At 39.2% G+C, this 16,716-nt stretch overlaps 1 protein-coding gene across 7 annotated transcripts in view; it reads left to right on the top strand.

Annotated features, from left to right (window-relative positions):
- LOC121949780 (pleckstrin homology domain-containing family A member 7-like) overlaps nucleotides 1-16,716 on the top strand; it is a 178,519-nt gene that overhangs the window by 126,466 nt on the left and 35,337 nt on the right. For all 7 annotated transcript variants that reach the window (XM_088080226.1, XM_088080229.1, XM_042495539.2 and 4 more), the window contains 3 exons: nucleotides 136-208; nucleotides 4,860-4,960; nucleotides 15,655-15,836. In XM_088080226.1, the coding sequence (XP_087936352.1) occupies nucleotides 136-208; nucleotides 4,860-4,960; nucleotides 15,655-15,836 (356 nt within the window). The remainder of the gene's footprint in view (nucleotides 1-135; nucleotides 209-4,859; nucleotides 4,961-15,654; nucleotides 15,837-16,716) is intronic.

Here is a 16,716-nt window from a genome sequence, read left to right as displayed (position 1 = left end):
CCTCCCTTTCTTTATATTTAAGATATCTGTCCGCTCTTTCTTGTTATCTTCTCCAATCGGTGCTACTTGCTGTCTCATTATTCATTCATTCATTCATTCATTACTTACACTCTTTATCCCTCTTTCTCTGTGCAGGACAGCTCCGGGATGCGTCTTTGGAAGAGGAAGTGGTTCGTCTTGGCTGATTTCTGTCTGTTCTACTACAAAGGTGAGTCTTTGTTCACGAAAAAATGTCTCTGTGTAATGTCAACTGGACCTAGCATGTGGAGAAAATGACTAAAATTCATACTTCTATCTGTATGTATATATATATATATATAAACACCAACACCTACCTACAGTTGCCTCGTACCTGAATGTTGCAGGTGCACAATCTATTGAATGGTCATTCTACTGGTCTGGATTGTATTCTGCAGGTGTCTTACTGGTGTTGTTTGAAAGAAGAATGCACCTGTGATCACAAAAGTTTGCTACCATAAAGGTGGTATTCTAATAATAATAATAATAATAATAATAATAATAGTAATAATGGTATATCATAAGAAAAAAGACAGGGAGGAAATAATAACTGGGTTTAAAGGAAAAATGTAATAATAATAATAATAATAATAATAATAAGCACATGGATAAAAAGCACAAAAAGCTTTAAAAAAGCTATTGAGAAATAACAGACAGGCAAAGAAATAATATAATGGTGAAAAAGATGGAAAATGCAACATTTTTGCAAGGGAGTGCAAAAGGTTCTTTGAAGAACTAAAAAGTACTGATCCTCTTTTTCACTCACCTGATTTTTTGGATTGCATTTGGTTGCTTGAGCTAGATGGAGCAGTCAGATCTTAATGTAAACAACGGAGCCACATATAAGTACCAGGTGTAAATGTGATAAGGTTAAATCATATGTAAATACAATCTGGATACAAGACACATCGTAATGCAAGGTGATGAGGCGGTCAAAGTCACACAAATCTTTTCATTTGTCTTCTTGTCTTTCTTGAAGGAGTCTCCAGGGGTAGACATTGGTCTTCTGAGGATAAAATATATATAGAGAGATGTACTGGAAATATGACAGCCTTTCAGTGAAAAAGGTGTGGGCAAAGTTTAAACGTTTGAGTTGTGCTCTGATGGTGCAGGATTTGAAGTGAACTGCAGCTGACAAAAGAGCCAGTGATTCAATCTGGGCGGGTATTAATCTGATTTCTCTCAGTGGGTTACAGCTCAAACACATGGGAAGATATGGACACACACTAAGCTGTATCACACACTCCATCACCATCCCTCCCTCGCCATCCGTCTGCATCCTCTGGCTGTCTTTATCTGCCTCTCCACGCCTTTCCTTTTCATCTCCATATTTTTAACGGAACCTTTTGGGACACGCTCCTCTGCCTCCTCGCCTCGACGGAAAAAATCAATTCTCTGTCGTTTCTTTTTCTCTTTTTTCCTCCGTCTTTTTCTCTCAGTTCAAAGGTTTATCCTGTCAACATGAAAACACTTGATCTGTCTCCAGCACCACTCATTTCCTTCCTTGAATCGTTGTTTTTGCTCAAACAACAAAACCTCCCATCGCTATCTTTTTTTTCATTATTATTACCTGTTTCTTTGATGGCTCCTGTGTGGGCTGTAGAGGTCATGTCCTTGCGTTTGTTTGCTTGGTTTCTGGAAACTGTAGCAGCCTGGTGTTTACATGTTGATACTGAAAACACACGCATTGTATTTTCGGGGCTGATTCCTTTATTTTATGGACTTAATGGTAGCCAGCAACACATATATAAACATATAAATAGATATAGAAATTAAGAAATAAAGACAGGAAGGGTGGCAAGAAAAAAAGTTAGGTGATTTAATAAAATTAGCGCTTCGTCTGCTTTTTTGGATTTTGGACTGATGGTCAGATAAAACAAGAATTTAAAGATGTCACAGTGACCCCTGGGCAATGACAATTTTTCACTTTCCTTCAGACAGATAACTGAGAAAACCTGCAAGTCAGTCAGTAATGAAATGCTTTTAGTTGCAGCTCTATTTAAAACGTGAAAATTATTGAAACATCAAAGAACTGATCAGATTTTACTAGAGCTGGGTGATATGGCTAAAAGTGTTATCATGACAACAAATGGTTATGTTTGTAGTTATCACGATAAATGTCAAATCATTATTTCTTTTAAGTTTAAGGGCTGATTTTTGCTCCTCCTAATTGTGGTGTAAAATCTTATTTACTGTAGCACATGAAAAACATTTGCCAAACAGTAGATCATTTTACAAATCTGAGGTGGAATCAAAACAGTTATAATCGAAATAATGTCAAATGACAAAGAAATGTTAATGCTGGTCAGGAGCATATCAAACTCTGTGCAGACAGTTTAAAGCATTTTGTTTTTGCTGACAACGTAAACAAAAGAAATGGACAAAAGAAAAATCTTAATTGTGGTCAATATTTTATGTGCTAGTTTAAGCAGGATGCAATTTTTTCTGTTTCTCAATCAAAACATTAAAAAACACTGATTTTCTGATGTTGTGAAGTAACATGCAATCATGTATTGATCATAATTCCATATGACATGACTCAGGCAGAAATTATGTTTACGGACAAGTTAATGCATTGAAGTTTGGTTGCGTTATATAATGTAATTCTGCTGAAATGGCCGGTTATTCAGTCAGTCACGTTAACTTGATAACTTTCGGTAACTTGCTAACACAGTTGAGATTAAATGAGTCGACTCTACAGCTGCTTTAGTTGATGTTATTTGTTGTTATCTGTGGTCAAATACAATTTATACTAAAAGTTACTTTATGGGTGTGCTGAATGTATTTGAAACATTATAACATTACTGTGCATATTTATAGCTAGGCTGTCTTCTTCTTCTTCTTCTTCTTCTTCTTCTTCTTCTTCTTCTTCTTCTTCTTCTTCTTCTTTTCTGCCTTCTTCCTTATCTGGTTAATAGTGGGTGGAAACTGGTATTTAAGGTGCATTGTAGCCCCCTTCCTGGGTGTATGGGAGATTTATCTAAATAACTGTCATTTTATCCCTAAGCCCTACATTTCTTTTTGGTGTTTGGTCAAGATTTTCCAAGGGGAGCTGCTCCACAGTGACTCGAATGCCTGGATACAGCCCTGATTTCTCTGTTTTATTTCTTTCACAGCCCTGTGCAGCACACAACACCCTCTATCCTTAGAATCAATTCATATTAAAAAAAAAAAACTAAGAAAGAGCCTTTTAACGGGGGATGAAATGGACAAAATACTGACAAAATACTGCCATTCTTGTGTTGTTTAGAAGCCATCCAACTTCACTTGTCACGGTGTGGTCTGCTCAGTGTGTGTGTGAGTGAGATGGACTGGGCAATGCAGATAAAACGACCTCACCGTCTCGCCCACCATTTAGGGAATGTCTCCTCCAGAGGTCCTTGAATTATTTTTAACCAATTACCCCTTTAATCCACACTGCGGCCTTATCACCTCTCAGCCACACACAGGCAGGTGCCCGTGCACACATATTTTCATACCATCACTACATTTTACGACGTGGTAATGGTTGTGTGCACATGCATACACACATGTGCACGCACACATTCTAGCGTGCTGTCACGATGTTCAGAGGAAAACAAATACTCTGTAGTTATTTATTCATAGATGTGGGAACTCATTAGGATAGGACATACTCTGGGTGCATACGTGTTTGGTGTGTATTTGTGTTCGTATTTTATGTTTTAAGAAAGTGAGGAATTTTAGCAGCCCTCACTTTGTCAAATGGCTGTTTAGGGATGATTAATTAAGGTTAAGGTGAAGTGTTAAAGGCTGAATACACATTACTAGTATGCATGCCAGTGATCTGGTTTCACTATTTATTTTATTTAATTTTACTTCATTTTATTTCATTTTATTTTATTTCATTGATTTTAACTTCTACTGGCTTATTAATTTATTTTTTGTTGATTATATCAGTGTTATCTTTTATTGGCCTATATACCATATTTTATTGTTTTTTATTATTTTATTAATTTTATTAAATATGTATTGTCTTCTTTTAACGCTCTACTTCTAGTGTTATTATTATTTAATTTTAACTCATTTTTTAACAGTTCTTCTGACTTATGTCTTTGTATCTTTTATTGGTTTATTCTTCGTTTAAATTATTTTTATTGAGGTTTTATTCTTATTTTGAATGCACTTTATTCACTTTCATGGTTGGTTATTTGCTTTGTTTTGTGCCTGCAACTTTTACCTTTCACTTTGTGCAGCACATTGTGCTTCCACCGGTAATGAAATGTGCTGTATAAATACAGTTTTGCTTGCTTTCTCATGTCAGTAAGGGTCCTTACAAATATAGAAGGGCGTGTGTGTGAGAGTCTATGTGTGTGTGTGTGTGTGTGCGTGTGTGTGTGTGTGTGTGTGTGTGTGTGTGTGTGTGTGTGTGTGTGTGTGTGTGTGTGTGTGTGTGTTTGCTATGATCTCAGCATGTGAACCGGATGGGGTAGACACAGGAATGGCGGCTGGCTGCCAGTTGGACCAGGCCAGCTTTAGCTCAGTGACACTCTGATACCAGAGTGGTCATTTACTGTTTGGCACAGCACCGTGGTATAAATGACGGCATACGGGTGTGTTTATGTGAGTGTGTATGTGAGTGTTATGATACTGATGGCAGGCAGTGATGAAATTAGTGGGTGATGAGTGATATTTAATCTCTTGTGCTTTCCTTTCCCCCATATCTCTGTCGCTCATTTTTTCACCTTCCTCACTCTGATTATCCACTCCCTCCCTCTCTCTCCCCATTTCCACCCGCCATCTCTCTCTCTCTCTCTCTCTCTCTCTCTCTTTCTCTCTCTCTCTCTCTCTCTGTCTCTCTGTCTCTCTATCTCTCTCTCCAGACAGCAGAGAGGAATCGGTCCTTGGCAGTATTCCTCTGCCCAGCTATGTCATTTCACCCGTGGGACCTGAGGACCACATCAGCCGAAAGTATGCCTTCAAGGTACGCCTGTTTTTGTTACACAGACTACTGTGTGCTGACTCATATCTTTAAATCACGTTCTCTGATGTGATTGTTTTTTTTTTGGTTTTGTTTGTTTTAAAGTGTCTGTTTGTAGTCACCTGTATTTCTGCTTTTGGATTAAAAACATAACAAAAAAAGGGAATAATTCCCTCTGAAATGGGGGAAGAAATGCACCTCAGGGGAGATAAAGAGAAGGTCATGACATCTAATCCCACCAAATATTAACATGTTAACAGAAGATGCAAACTCAAATAGGAATAAAATATTAAATTGGTGGTTTTTTTGTACCTCACAGCATGAAATGTTCTGTTAAAGCCCATTTGACTTCAAACATTTGTGTTGAATGTTATGACAAGACCGAGACGCTTACAGGATTCTTCTACCAGTGCAATCAATGCAGAGAATGTAGAGCTCGTCTGCACACTTAATTTGATGCTGTCGAGACTTTGACTCAAAGATACATATATCATAATCAATATATTCAGGAGACTTCAAAAAATATGTATTTAATACAGAGACGCTCATCAGAAATTATACACATTGCTTTACAACTGAAATACTACCATAACACCTGTTGCACTGTATGCCGACAAGCAGGTTTGGTGGCACGCTGCAATTTCCCTCCAAGCTATATTGTCAAGCATAATTTATTAGTGTGTATTCATCTCTTTTGAACAAACATCTCTGTTAAGGGTGGCTCACAGCAATCACAAACTGTCTTGAGGTTGCAAGCAGATAAAAAAAAACATCGTGAAGTCAAAAAATTGGTTAAATTACATTTTTGTTTTATTCCTTCACATTCAAAATGTGTAAGAGTTTTTAAATCCTTGCTTTTTCAGCAGTCGTCTGATTGATTTGGCAATTATGGAAAAGATATGAACAGATTTTTATTGATTTTTGAATGGCAGTTAATAAAAAAAGATGAAAATTTCCCTACAACCGTTACCCTGCCTGCCCAGCCACCCCTCAGCTTTACGCAGCACTCACCACCTGTTGTAGCGATGTCTATTACCACTGAATGTCTGTCAGTGTCTTTATTGAGACAGAAAAGCTCCTCTAGAATGGAATGCAGCTTCTCCATTCCCTGAGGCAATGAAGTCTTTTGTATTCGAGCCCAACACGTGTGAAGTTAAGAGGCAGGCAAACTGTGCAGCACCCACAACAGAGTGTTTGCCCTCATGTGCAAATAGGCCTCTACTTTATTCATAGATTAAAAATGTGTGTGCATTTCCAGATAAATATTTGCACAAGGTTTTCAGGTTCCACAGACACAGCAATTTTCTTTTTGTCATCAGTGAGTCATCAAATCTGATTCAATTTTATGCCTGGTTCAAGGCCTGGTTGTTAAAGAAAATCCCTGAGACCAAAGGGTCACAGGTTTGATACCTGCAGCAGCCGTGTTCCCTCATCCATCTGTGAGCGAGACACAGATGCTCTACATTCTCACGGCTTTAAGGTCTTTAGATGAGAATGTTGACTTAGAGTATTAAAACATGTAAACATTTCACTGATGATAAATTTAGTCACTACAAACTGAAAAAGCTGGGTATCTTCCAGATGACCAGGTGCAAAAAAATGGCTGCTGCACTGAGTTCTTATTGATCTGATCAGCAAGCACTTACAGAGATGGTTAAACATTTTCTCCGAGGTATTCCTCTGTGTGTCTAAGCGTGAGATCAGGCCGGCTTCAGATTCCATTATCATCAGAGGTGGAGGAATTTAAAGTGGCAAAGTGTAGAGCTCTGGCATGATTCAGAGATCCACGTATGCAGCTATAAACAAGGCAACAAGCTCTCTGAAGCTGTGCAACATCATCGGCATTCATGGCTCTGGAGGGGAAGGCTCAGTGCTAACAGGCGGGACAGAAGCAACATGATCCAGGAGGAAGTGGAGGAGAAAATCAAGGTGATCAAAAGCCTTGAGCTAGGCACTCAGGGTGTCCCGGACTAAGTGGGTGCAACCCAAAAGGATGGTAACATGGTCGTTATGGAGATTTCTCTGGATCTCATTCCCACTGCAGTATGTATATGGCACTCTGCCCGACATGCTTACTCTTAGCTGTAAACTCTGTGACGGCAAGGGGACTTCAGAACACGTACAAACAACATGCCAATTAGGCTTGGGCGGTATGTTAATACTTCATACCTTCATACCTCCTTGAAATTTCACTGGAGTATTCAGTATACATAAGTGTGCAACACCCGCCCTTCCTGCTGGCTACTTACTTTCAGCTTTTCAGACTAACAATACTTTAAAGAAACCTACAAAATGTAAAAAAAAAAAAAAAAATCAGTTCTCACATCTATTTTCTCTATTAAACAGAAATACAACTGAACACCCCTCTCTCGGTTACGCAAGACAGACGAGGCTTAATCGCTTCGTTAACTCATCATAAAACACACTTCATTTAAACTCAACAGAAACAAAATAAAACTCACCCAAACCATCACTGTTATCCTTCTTACCAGGTTAGATGTAAAAAACATGCGGTTTTTCTCCTCGGTCTCTCTTTGCTGTGGCTGCCCGCTGGCAGTTTACAATCCTGTAATTTATCCGTACACTAGTCGGTGTTGTGGTATCTTTCAGCTCAGCTTCCTGTTCCACCAGTAGAGACCAGAGACTGAGCTCAGGTGGTGCATGCTGTGTACTACATACAATGAGTTTTTTTTTTAAAGTTACTTTTGGGCTTTTATGGACTTTATTTGATAGGGCAGCTCTAGAGATGACAGGAAATGAGATGGATGAGAGCGAGTGGGATTGACATGCTGCAAAGGGCCACTGGTAGGACTCCAACGCGGGGCTGCTTCAACAAGGACACATAGCCTAAACATGGGGTGCATGCTCTACCAACTCAGCTACCCAACGCCCCACTTCAGCATTTCTAAATACCCCGCTACGCTGTAATACCATGATACCGCCCAAGCCTAATATGACAGAAAATAAGGAAAAGCATAATAGTTCCTCTTTAACATCTGAAATAAACTGAAACCCAAGGTAAAACCACACCAACTTGTCAAAGTAGGTTTAAAAAAATGCCTTTTTAGAATAATTTAAAGTGCTGCTAAACCCATGCCTTCAACTCCCACTAGCTGGACCAGCTAGCCACCCATACGAGCCTGATAGAGTGGATATTATATGATGGATGTTTTTTGTGAGTGCTGCCCCCATTGATTACTAAATCGACCTATACACATCTTGATGCCACAAATGAAACCTTCAAGCTTCGACGACCTCCCACCCTCCACCCCCTCCTTCCCCCTATTCACCGAATCCTCTTCCCTCTCTTGTTCCCATTGGTTGGCTGCCCGACTGGGACTTCCCTCTCTCCCTGTGAGTGTGTCGCGTCGCCCAGTGACAGTCTTCCCATAAATAGGTACTCTCGTGCTCTCACTTTGCCACATGTAAACATTATATATCCTTGTTGTCTGCCGTTGGTGTGGCTTTTTTGGGTCCGAACATGATGGAATATACAGCAGCCTTGTATATTCCTCTGTTGGGTTTTGATGCATGTTTTGAGAACGTCGTTTTGGCTGTGTTGTGTTTTACTTTCAGTGTCTTATTCAATTCCCCCTTATTCTCTCCCTCTTCTTCTGTCTTTCTCTCACCCTGCCCTCGTTATCGTAAAATGAATCTTGGCTTATCTGGTGTGGGGCTTATCGTTCATCTATGTGCTGCTCTGGCTGTCTCCTCCATCTGTCACATCTACTGTACCAGCATGCAGCTTTCTAATGGCGTGGAACTCACGTCATCTTTTTAGGAGGTCATTTACTGTTAATACAAGCTGTGCAACCCCTCAGTCACTAAAATGTTGATTTTTTTTTTTCCCAAAGCAGCTGCTGTTAAAGGGAAATTTGAACTGTTATATATTCCAGCTTCTTAACAGGATTCCTTTACAAACAGAGAAAAAATACAATGAATGTTTTGCTAGAAGCTGCCATGATTTAAAACCAAAACACCCTCAAGCAATTGTTGTCTCCATTTGGATGTTTTTTTCAGTGTAAACTCATTTTCTACAAGTTTAGGGGAGCATACCTTATCAGGAGCTGTGTGGTGCTCCGGCAGCTGAGGCTTATCTTTATGAGCACAATGACTCTTTAAATAGCGCCCTGACAAAGTGTGTATGTCTGGGTCTGTCCACGGGAAAAGAGCCCGACACTATTGTAAGCCCTTCTGAGTGCATATAGTGAGTGATATTTATTTAGTTGGAAAAAGAGAGGCCGACGGAGAGAGAACACAGAAAGGGAAGGAAGTGATTAGCGCTGGAAAATAAAGAGAGGAAGCGATAGGTGGAGAGGAAGCGGTGAAATAGAGGGCAGAAAGATATGGGGAGTGGGACTTTTCATATTTTTCCGTCAAGCGTTGTTCAACAATATAGTGGAGAAAACAAATAATCAGGAACACCCTTAAAAAACTCCCACACAGACGCAAAGCACAAAGAGAAAAAGAGGCTTAGCTGTGTATGAATTCAGTGTGTAGGTGTTTCGGTCACGCACTCAGAGCTGAATGACCCACTCAGCATTCCTGCTAAAGAGAGACACAGTCTCCCAGTGTTATTTTAAACTGCTGCTGGTGTGTGTTGGATTGTGTCACAAGTGTGTGTGAGGGCTCTGATGTAACTAAAATAGGGGAAAATCAAAGCTGGTGATTCGAGATTGAAATTGACAAGGCTTTTAAATGAAGGTTTGGTGGAGGTTGCGTGGGTTGTGACATTGTCGTTTTTGGCCAGTCTTCACTCCAGAACACCATGGGAATAGGATTTGGAATTCGGGTTAAGATTAGAGGTCTTTGGTTTAAAGGGCTAGTTCAGATTTTTCATCTGATTCCATAGTTCGTGTATTACCTACATTAGATGTCTGATAGCACGTCCCCAGTGAGCAACAGTAGTGCTGAAACGAAAGCTAAGTAATGTATTGCTGTGGATAGAGAACAGCAGCAAAACTCATTTTGGCCACCTTAAAAAAAGGTCCCACCTAAAAAAAAAACTGAGTTAATGATTAATGCTGGATTTCACCAGCATGGTGATTTAAGTTTAAATTCTGTTCCACCTATCTTTAAAACTAGTTTAAAATTAAGAAAGAATAAATTCAAACCTCTCTTTAAATCCCAATTTATTTTTTTACTCTGAACGTATATTAAATTTAATTCTGTTGCACCGAAACTTTTACCTCCAATTCAAACTGTGGTCCTGGGTTAACGTTAAATCTCACCTGAAGTTTAAATTTTACACTGACTGCCTTCAGACTGGGGGTGTGCTGACCACCATAAGTTATATATAATACAGTGACTATAGATAAAAACCTCATACAGTCCCATTTCAGAAAATCTAAACTATTCCTTGAACTAACTATCCCGTTTTCTGTGATTAGGGTGTGAATTTGGATTTTCAACATATTACAGTACTAATTTGTGTCTGTGTCCCTGCGCTGTGTGTGTACTCACTGCGCATGCATGCCAATATCTCTGCACGTGCCCAAACATCTGACTCCAGGCACAGTGCTCTGTCTCTCTCTCATCAAGAAGCCTTTCCCATTGTAGCTGTCAGAATGTTGATGGCGAGCGAGTTGGCGTGTTTTGACAGCTGCTTCCCAGGGATGCTGTTATTCCTTTCGTCAAGATTTTTAGGGTGTTTTTGGATATAGTCATTTTTAAGATGAGTGTTTGCTAACTAGTTTCCCTGCCTGTTTCCTGTCATCTAAACTCCTCTTAACACCTGAAAGAGACAGGCTGACTGAGCCCTGTGCATGCTCCACATGTTGTTTTTCCTCTGTGCAGCGTGGTGGTCAAAGACGCTGCAGACTTCCATTTTTTACCAAAGATTCCTGCAGCTGATTTCAGTGATCAGAAAGCCTCATCATGGCTTAACGAGTACAAAAAGAGACAACAGTTTACAAGCACTGAACATGCTAACATTCTCCAATGAACCCACAGATGGAGAGCACATTTTTGTTTGCGTTGTAGCAGATTTCGGGTATATTTTTCAAGCATATTAAGTTTGTTTTGTTTTTAATTAACCCTCTGGGGTCAGAGGAACCCACTTGGGTAGGAAGCCCAGATGGATGTATGCATCAAACAAACACAGGACTTTCAACCAGAAGGCTGCTGTTTGTGTCTCATTTGAAACCAAAAGTCAGAGCTGACTTATTTTAACTTGCATGCTAAAGAAGACTTGTGTGCAATATTTAACTTGCATAACTAGTCTAATCACCCGTTGTTGTGTTTGATTCAAATGCAAATGTACATAGCTGTGGATCACGATTAGAAACCACAAGCCAAATTCATTAGGATCCAGGTTTTTTTGTTTAGTCAGTTCATCTAATGTAGAATTAATTTGGATTTCAAGAAAATGAAGTGAACTAGCAGGTAGGGGAAAAAAAATCAGCACCACTGGAGCCCCGAAAACCTAGAACCACTTTGTCAGTTATGTGGAATAGCAGTCATTTCAAAGCACTAAATTTAACATTTTACCATCAATCACATTAGAATAGTCTTTACAATAAAGAGAAAGGCTGAGAACATTACCAGCCTCTACTCACCTCCACAGAGTGTCAGTAAAAGTTACTTAGTGCAGTCATGCATACTTATTCACAATACCCATCCACCTAAGCATCACCGGAGAGCTGGTGCACAAGGTTATTAGGATTTGGACGAATCGAGTGAGCAGTGCAATCAACTCCCGAATCTTTAAATATCTACCAGGATCAGCATCAAGTAGATACTCAAGCATAGCCAGCAAGGAAATTATAGTTTGTCATTTTATTTTTAGTGAACAGCAGCCACTAAAATGAGCCTGCTTCAGCAGCCAGACGGCAGAGCTGTCAGGGGACGGGTGACGTATCAAGCTGTTAGGGAACCTGGAGGGGATGTAAGAATGGGAGCATTTATGTTTGTTTGCGTATATGTCTGCATCTGTGTGCTGAAGTTTATTCACACGTTATAGTAACAAAGACAGAACAGCAGGGGTGGCAGCCTTTGTTTGCATTATTCATGAGCTTGTCTAGTGTGTACGTTGAACTGCACGAGTGGATGTGTGTGTTTCTGACTGTCATGACGCTGCAGACAAGAAGCCAAACTGCTGAGGAATCACATCTCATTTTATTACAATATAAACTAAATAAAGAAATCACAGTGAAATGACTGCAGTTGCTGTAGATCTCACCACAACACGCCTCACACACTTATTATCCTGCATTCATTATTCAGTGAATGAATTAGGGTTGGGAAGATTTAGCGTTTAATTACTTTTCATTTGCATGCATCTGTTGTTGAGTGGGTTCTCTCATTTGTCTTCCAATCCCAACCTATGAATGAAGGAAGGAAGGAAGGAAGGAAAGGGAAAAGTAGGACATTTATAGAGCAGTGCTGTGCTCAGTGGAGTGCAACTCACTTTAAAAAGAGCCTCTAATAACCCCACTTTCACCACAAGGACATCTTTATCAAGGATACAAAACACTTACACGCTATTAATTAAACAGCTGTCTGTGATGTACTCTTCCTTGAATTTCATGGCCATGTCTGTTGTTTGGTGGTGTGTTTTCTTCTCCCTGTGGATAGCTAGGCAAATATAATATCAGTGACATCACGATGGGATATTTTTAGCATGACTAAAAACGAGTTCAGTCGCAGGAATATTGGGCAAGAAGCCTATATGAATTATCAAACAGTGAACGCCTTGATTTCAGCCTCTCAAGGCTTCTCTCTGGACTTGCACAGATTTAAAGGTAGAAATCCATCGTAGAGGAAGCAGATACCAACATCTCTACTGACAATCATCTCAGTAGACTACAATGCGGTGCAGCTCGAAACATGTTGATTTTTGAGAAAGAAGCAGTTTCAAATTTCCTTTGGCTGAAATGCCTACTGTGTTTTCCACCTACACGAACAGCATAACCTTTTGAATATAATTACTTCTAATGTGCTTTCTATGATGCAAAAACAGCACTCTGGTAGATGTAGGAAATTGTTGAGAGAAATTATCAGTTAAAGCTGAAAACAAACCTTTTTTTCCACCAAAATAAGTATGTGTTTCCAGGTGTTCTAAAGCTTTAAATCCATTAAAAGTACACAATAAACACCTTTACATCTGCCAGTAGAACAGAGCCATGTACACAGCTCTGCAGCAGACAATATGCCTTTCTGTTTGTTTGGGGTTTATTTTCCTCCAAACTGGTGGTAGTTGGGTCCGAGGCATTATGTTTTAGATTTGGCTGTCTGTTCGTCCAAATTTTTGTGATTGCAATATCTCAGGAACACCTTGATTTTCTTCAAATTTAGCACAAACGTTCACTTGGACATAATAATGAACTCATTAGATTTTGGTGGTCAAAGGTCAAAGTCACTGTGACCTGGTCTATGTTTTTCTTGTGAATGCAGTATCTCACAAACACCTTGAGGGTTTTTTTTTTTTTTTCAAATTTGGCACAAAGTTTTACTTGGACACAACAAAGACCTGATTAGAATTTGTTTGTCCAAGGTCAAGGTCACCATTCCTCAAATTTACCCCACAATGGATTTTTTTTTTAAAAGATACTTCTCTCTTTAAAATCATAGCCCCTGTTTTTGTCTGAAAACATGTTTTGTATGTTACATTTAGTAGACATTTTTCCAGCCACCCAATGAAAATAAGTTTAACATTCACTCTCTTTAATGGTCTATGTGCACCTGCTACTCGCTAAGGTGATGCTTATCAGTTGGTGCACACAAGATTAATCTGAGCTCTTCTGCTATAATCAGCAGCCTGCTTTTTATATATATATATGTACAGTATATATAGCTGAAAGACACAACCGATTGAAAAAGTTGCAGTCGGATGACAATGCTCTGTGAATTTTTCACTATGAGCAACGTCTTTCTTTCACTTTAAACAATAACTGTCCATTGTTAACATAGAAAAATCACTAAAACAACTACTATGCAAGTAGCTTTCTCATATTAGCTAAAACTGTCATTACATCCACTCAGTACTACATGAAACAGTTAGTTTGTGAAAAAAATCATGTTTCTCCTCGTCATAGCGCCTCTATTCGCATTTGCAAGAATCCACTGTGAATGTTGGAAACAGACCAGTCAGAGCTCAGTAGTCTCTAACCCAGCCGCCAGTCATGTCAGTCATTACTTGTGAACTGTGATCAAACTGTTAAACAAGGCAGCGCTAATCAAATATGAATCAAGATTCTGTTAACGTCATGCTTATTCTCACCTCAGATGTTTTCAGAAACATATTTAGAGTTTGTCCCGGCTGATGGGTGGTACTTTGTTCAATATGGCGGCAGGGTCAAAAATTTCTACATACACACAAAAATTTGTCTTTGAAAACATTTAAGGTGAGAAATAGTCAATGCAATAACAGAATCTTGATTCATGTTTAAAGCGCGCAGCCTAGTTTGACAGTTTGACCGCAGTTTATTAGCAGTGACTGACTATCTGAGTTACAGACTCCTCGACTCTGATTGGTGAATTTCGTTTAAATGTGGTGGATTCTTGTAAATGCCATTAGGAGTGCTAAGAGGAGGCACAGAAGCACGATTTCAAAGATCATCTGTCTCATGTATTACTGTGTGAATATAATGACAGTTTTATCTAATGTGACAAAAAAATATTTTCTCAAAAGTTATCAACTATAGCTTTAAAGCCTAAAAATGTTGGAATGCAGTCCCAATGCAGATGTAAACACAGATATTTTATCACACCGGACTTCAGAGAGAACAAAAAAAACAGTATTGATATATAGTTTGCAGTGAAACATCAGCCAGTAAATCTTGATTTATGTGAGTAACTTGATACATTGAAACCAGAATTTTCTCTACAGGTGCACACAAGTGCTGCCCTTTGTTCATATTATTAGCTCTATAGTATCATTGGGTATATGTCTCATCAGTGATGACTCAGCTTGAAATCTTATTGCAACATCACACATCAAGTGTTTTGTTCAGTCTGATTCTTTTGATATTCTGCACGCTGCATCTTTATATCTGTCTCCGATGATGAAATGGAGCAGATGTGCTCTCGATTGTCACACACCGACAGCCCTGTATTAGATCTGTGACTAATAGCCTTTTTTTCTTTTTTACTGTGCATACAAAGAAATATCAATCTTAAGTTTGAATGTGCCTGTCATGAGCTCAGCACTTAAATTACACAGTACAATTACCTTGTCATGGCGTCTATCAGACTTGCATTTCACACCATGTCTTTGCAGAGCTGCTTTTCCATTTCAGACCACTCTAACTGATGCTGCTTCCTTATTTTCTGAGATATACTGTCAAGAAATATAGCAAGCATGAATGCAGAGATATTATAACATCACTGTTTCTTAACTGTCATTTGACCTTTTATATGTTCTTAGTAGGTTTCTAAGCTGTAATAGGAGGGAAAAAACAGGTTTGTGAGGAGACTCTGGGGCTCTTTTTTCTGACACTCAGATTTCTTATTCTCCATCACGCCAAAGAATCTTTCCTCTCATTGGTCAAAAGTTGTGGCTGTGTTGGTCGTAACTGGCTGGCATTTTTTGTCTCTCTATTGTGTGGTTTCCCCCATTGGCTCTCTCTGTATTGGTGGATGCTTATGTGGCCCTTGATGTTGTTTCTCTTGTCGGACAGCATGAATCCTCTCCATCTCTTTGACCAAAGCTCGAATCTCCTTTTCTCGCTGACGTGGCCTCTTCTCTCTTCCTATAGGCTAGCCACACTGGTATGCGCTCGTACATTTACAAGCAGAGCTCTGTGATTGGCTCGCAGGCGGAGCACACTGGGATGCGGACGTATTACTTCAGCGCTGACACCCAGGAGGACATGAACACCTGGCTGAGGGCCATGAACCAGGCCACGCTGATGCAGAACCACACCAACACACTCATCAGGTAGGACTGCACACAAACACTCACAGAGTACATCTTACTAAACTAGCTGAACACAAAACTTGCAAGCATTTATAGCCCCAAATAAGGCAGCTGTAGAAGGCCAGCAACATACTCAAGAGATCCATTTATTTAGATTTAGTTCAGTCACTAAACACTCACTTATTTAATAATGAAAAGGCTAAAAAACAAACAAACAAAAAAAAAAAACGCTTTCTTTTGGAGCAGTAAGTTTCAGAGGTCATTACATTTTCTGTTTCTACTGTCAAAACATTGATTTCTCACCCCAACACCATGAGCTCCCCCTGGTGTTTATTGACAGTATTTTTAATTTATATGTTTCTTAAGATGAAAACTTTTGTCCTCCTTTGTATTTTTTATTTAGATATAATGTTTATTTAGGCCCCATTCCTAAATGGGATTACACTAGGAATCACTACTGTCAGCCTGACTGAAAACACATAAACAAACTTTGTCATTGAATCACTACAGACGTCTAACACTCACACACACACACACACACACACACAAACTCATTACCCTCAAATTTTTTTTAATTCCATCATACCATATTTGGTGCTAAGCATATTGTACAGTACTGTGTTGACTCTGTACTACACTTCCCCAAGATCACCTGTTAATCAGGTGTAGGTAGAAGTCAAACTTATATATCCCTACACCTTTCTCAGTTCTTTTCAACACATATATATTATGTCAGCAAATTCCCAAATTTGGGTGTGGAGAGGCAAAAACATATAGAAAATACCAGTTTTCAAAAATATCTGTATACATGTAGACAAGGCCTTAATCCTCTTTATATCCCTGGAAATTCATCAGACTGGTTTTCTTACAGAAGGTGTTAAACATATTCTGCACTGCGCTT

This window comes from Plectropomus leopardus, chromosome 7 (assembly GCF_026936395.1).
Source record: "Plectropomus leopardus strain MGB_pleo_1.0 chromosome 7, ASM2693639v1, whole genome shotgun sequence".
In the NCBI taxonomy this organism is placed as follows: domain Eukaryota; kingdom Metazoa; phylum Chordata; class Actinopteri; order Perciformes; family Serranidae; genus Plectropomus; species Plectropomus leopardus.
This window is presented reverse-complemented; position numbering and strand designations above follow the sequence as displayed.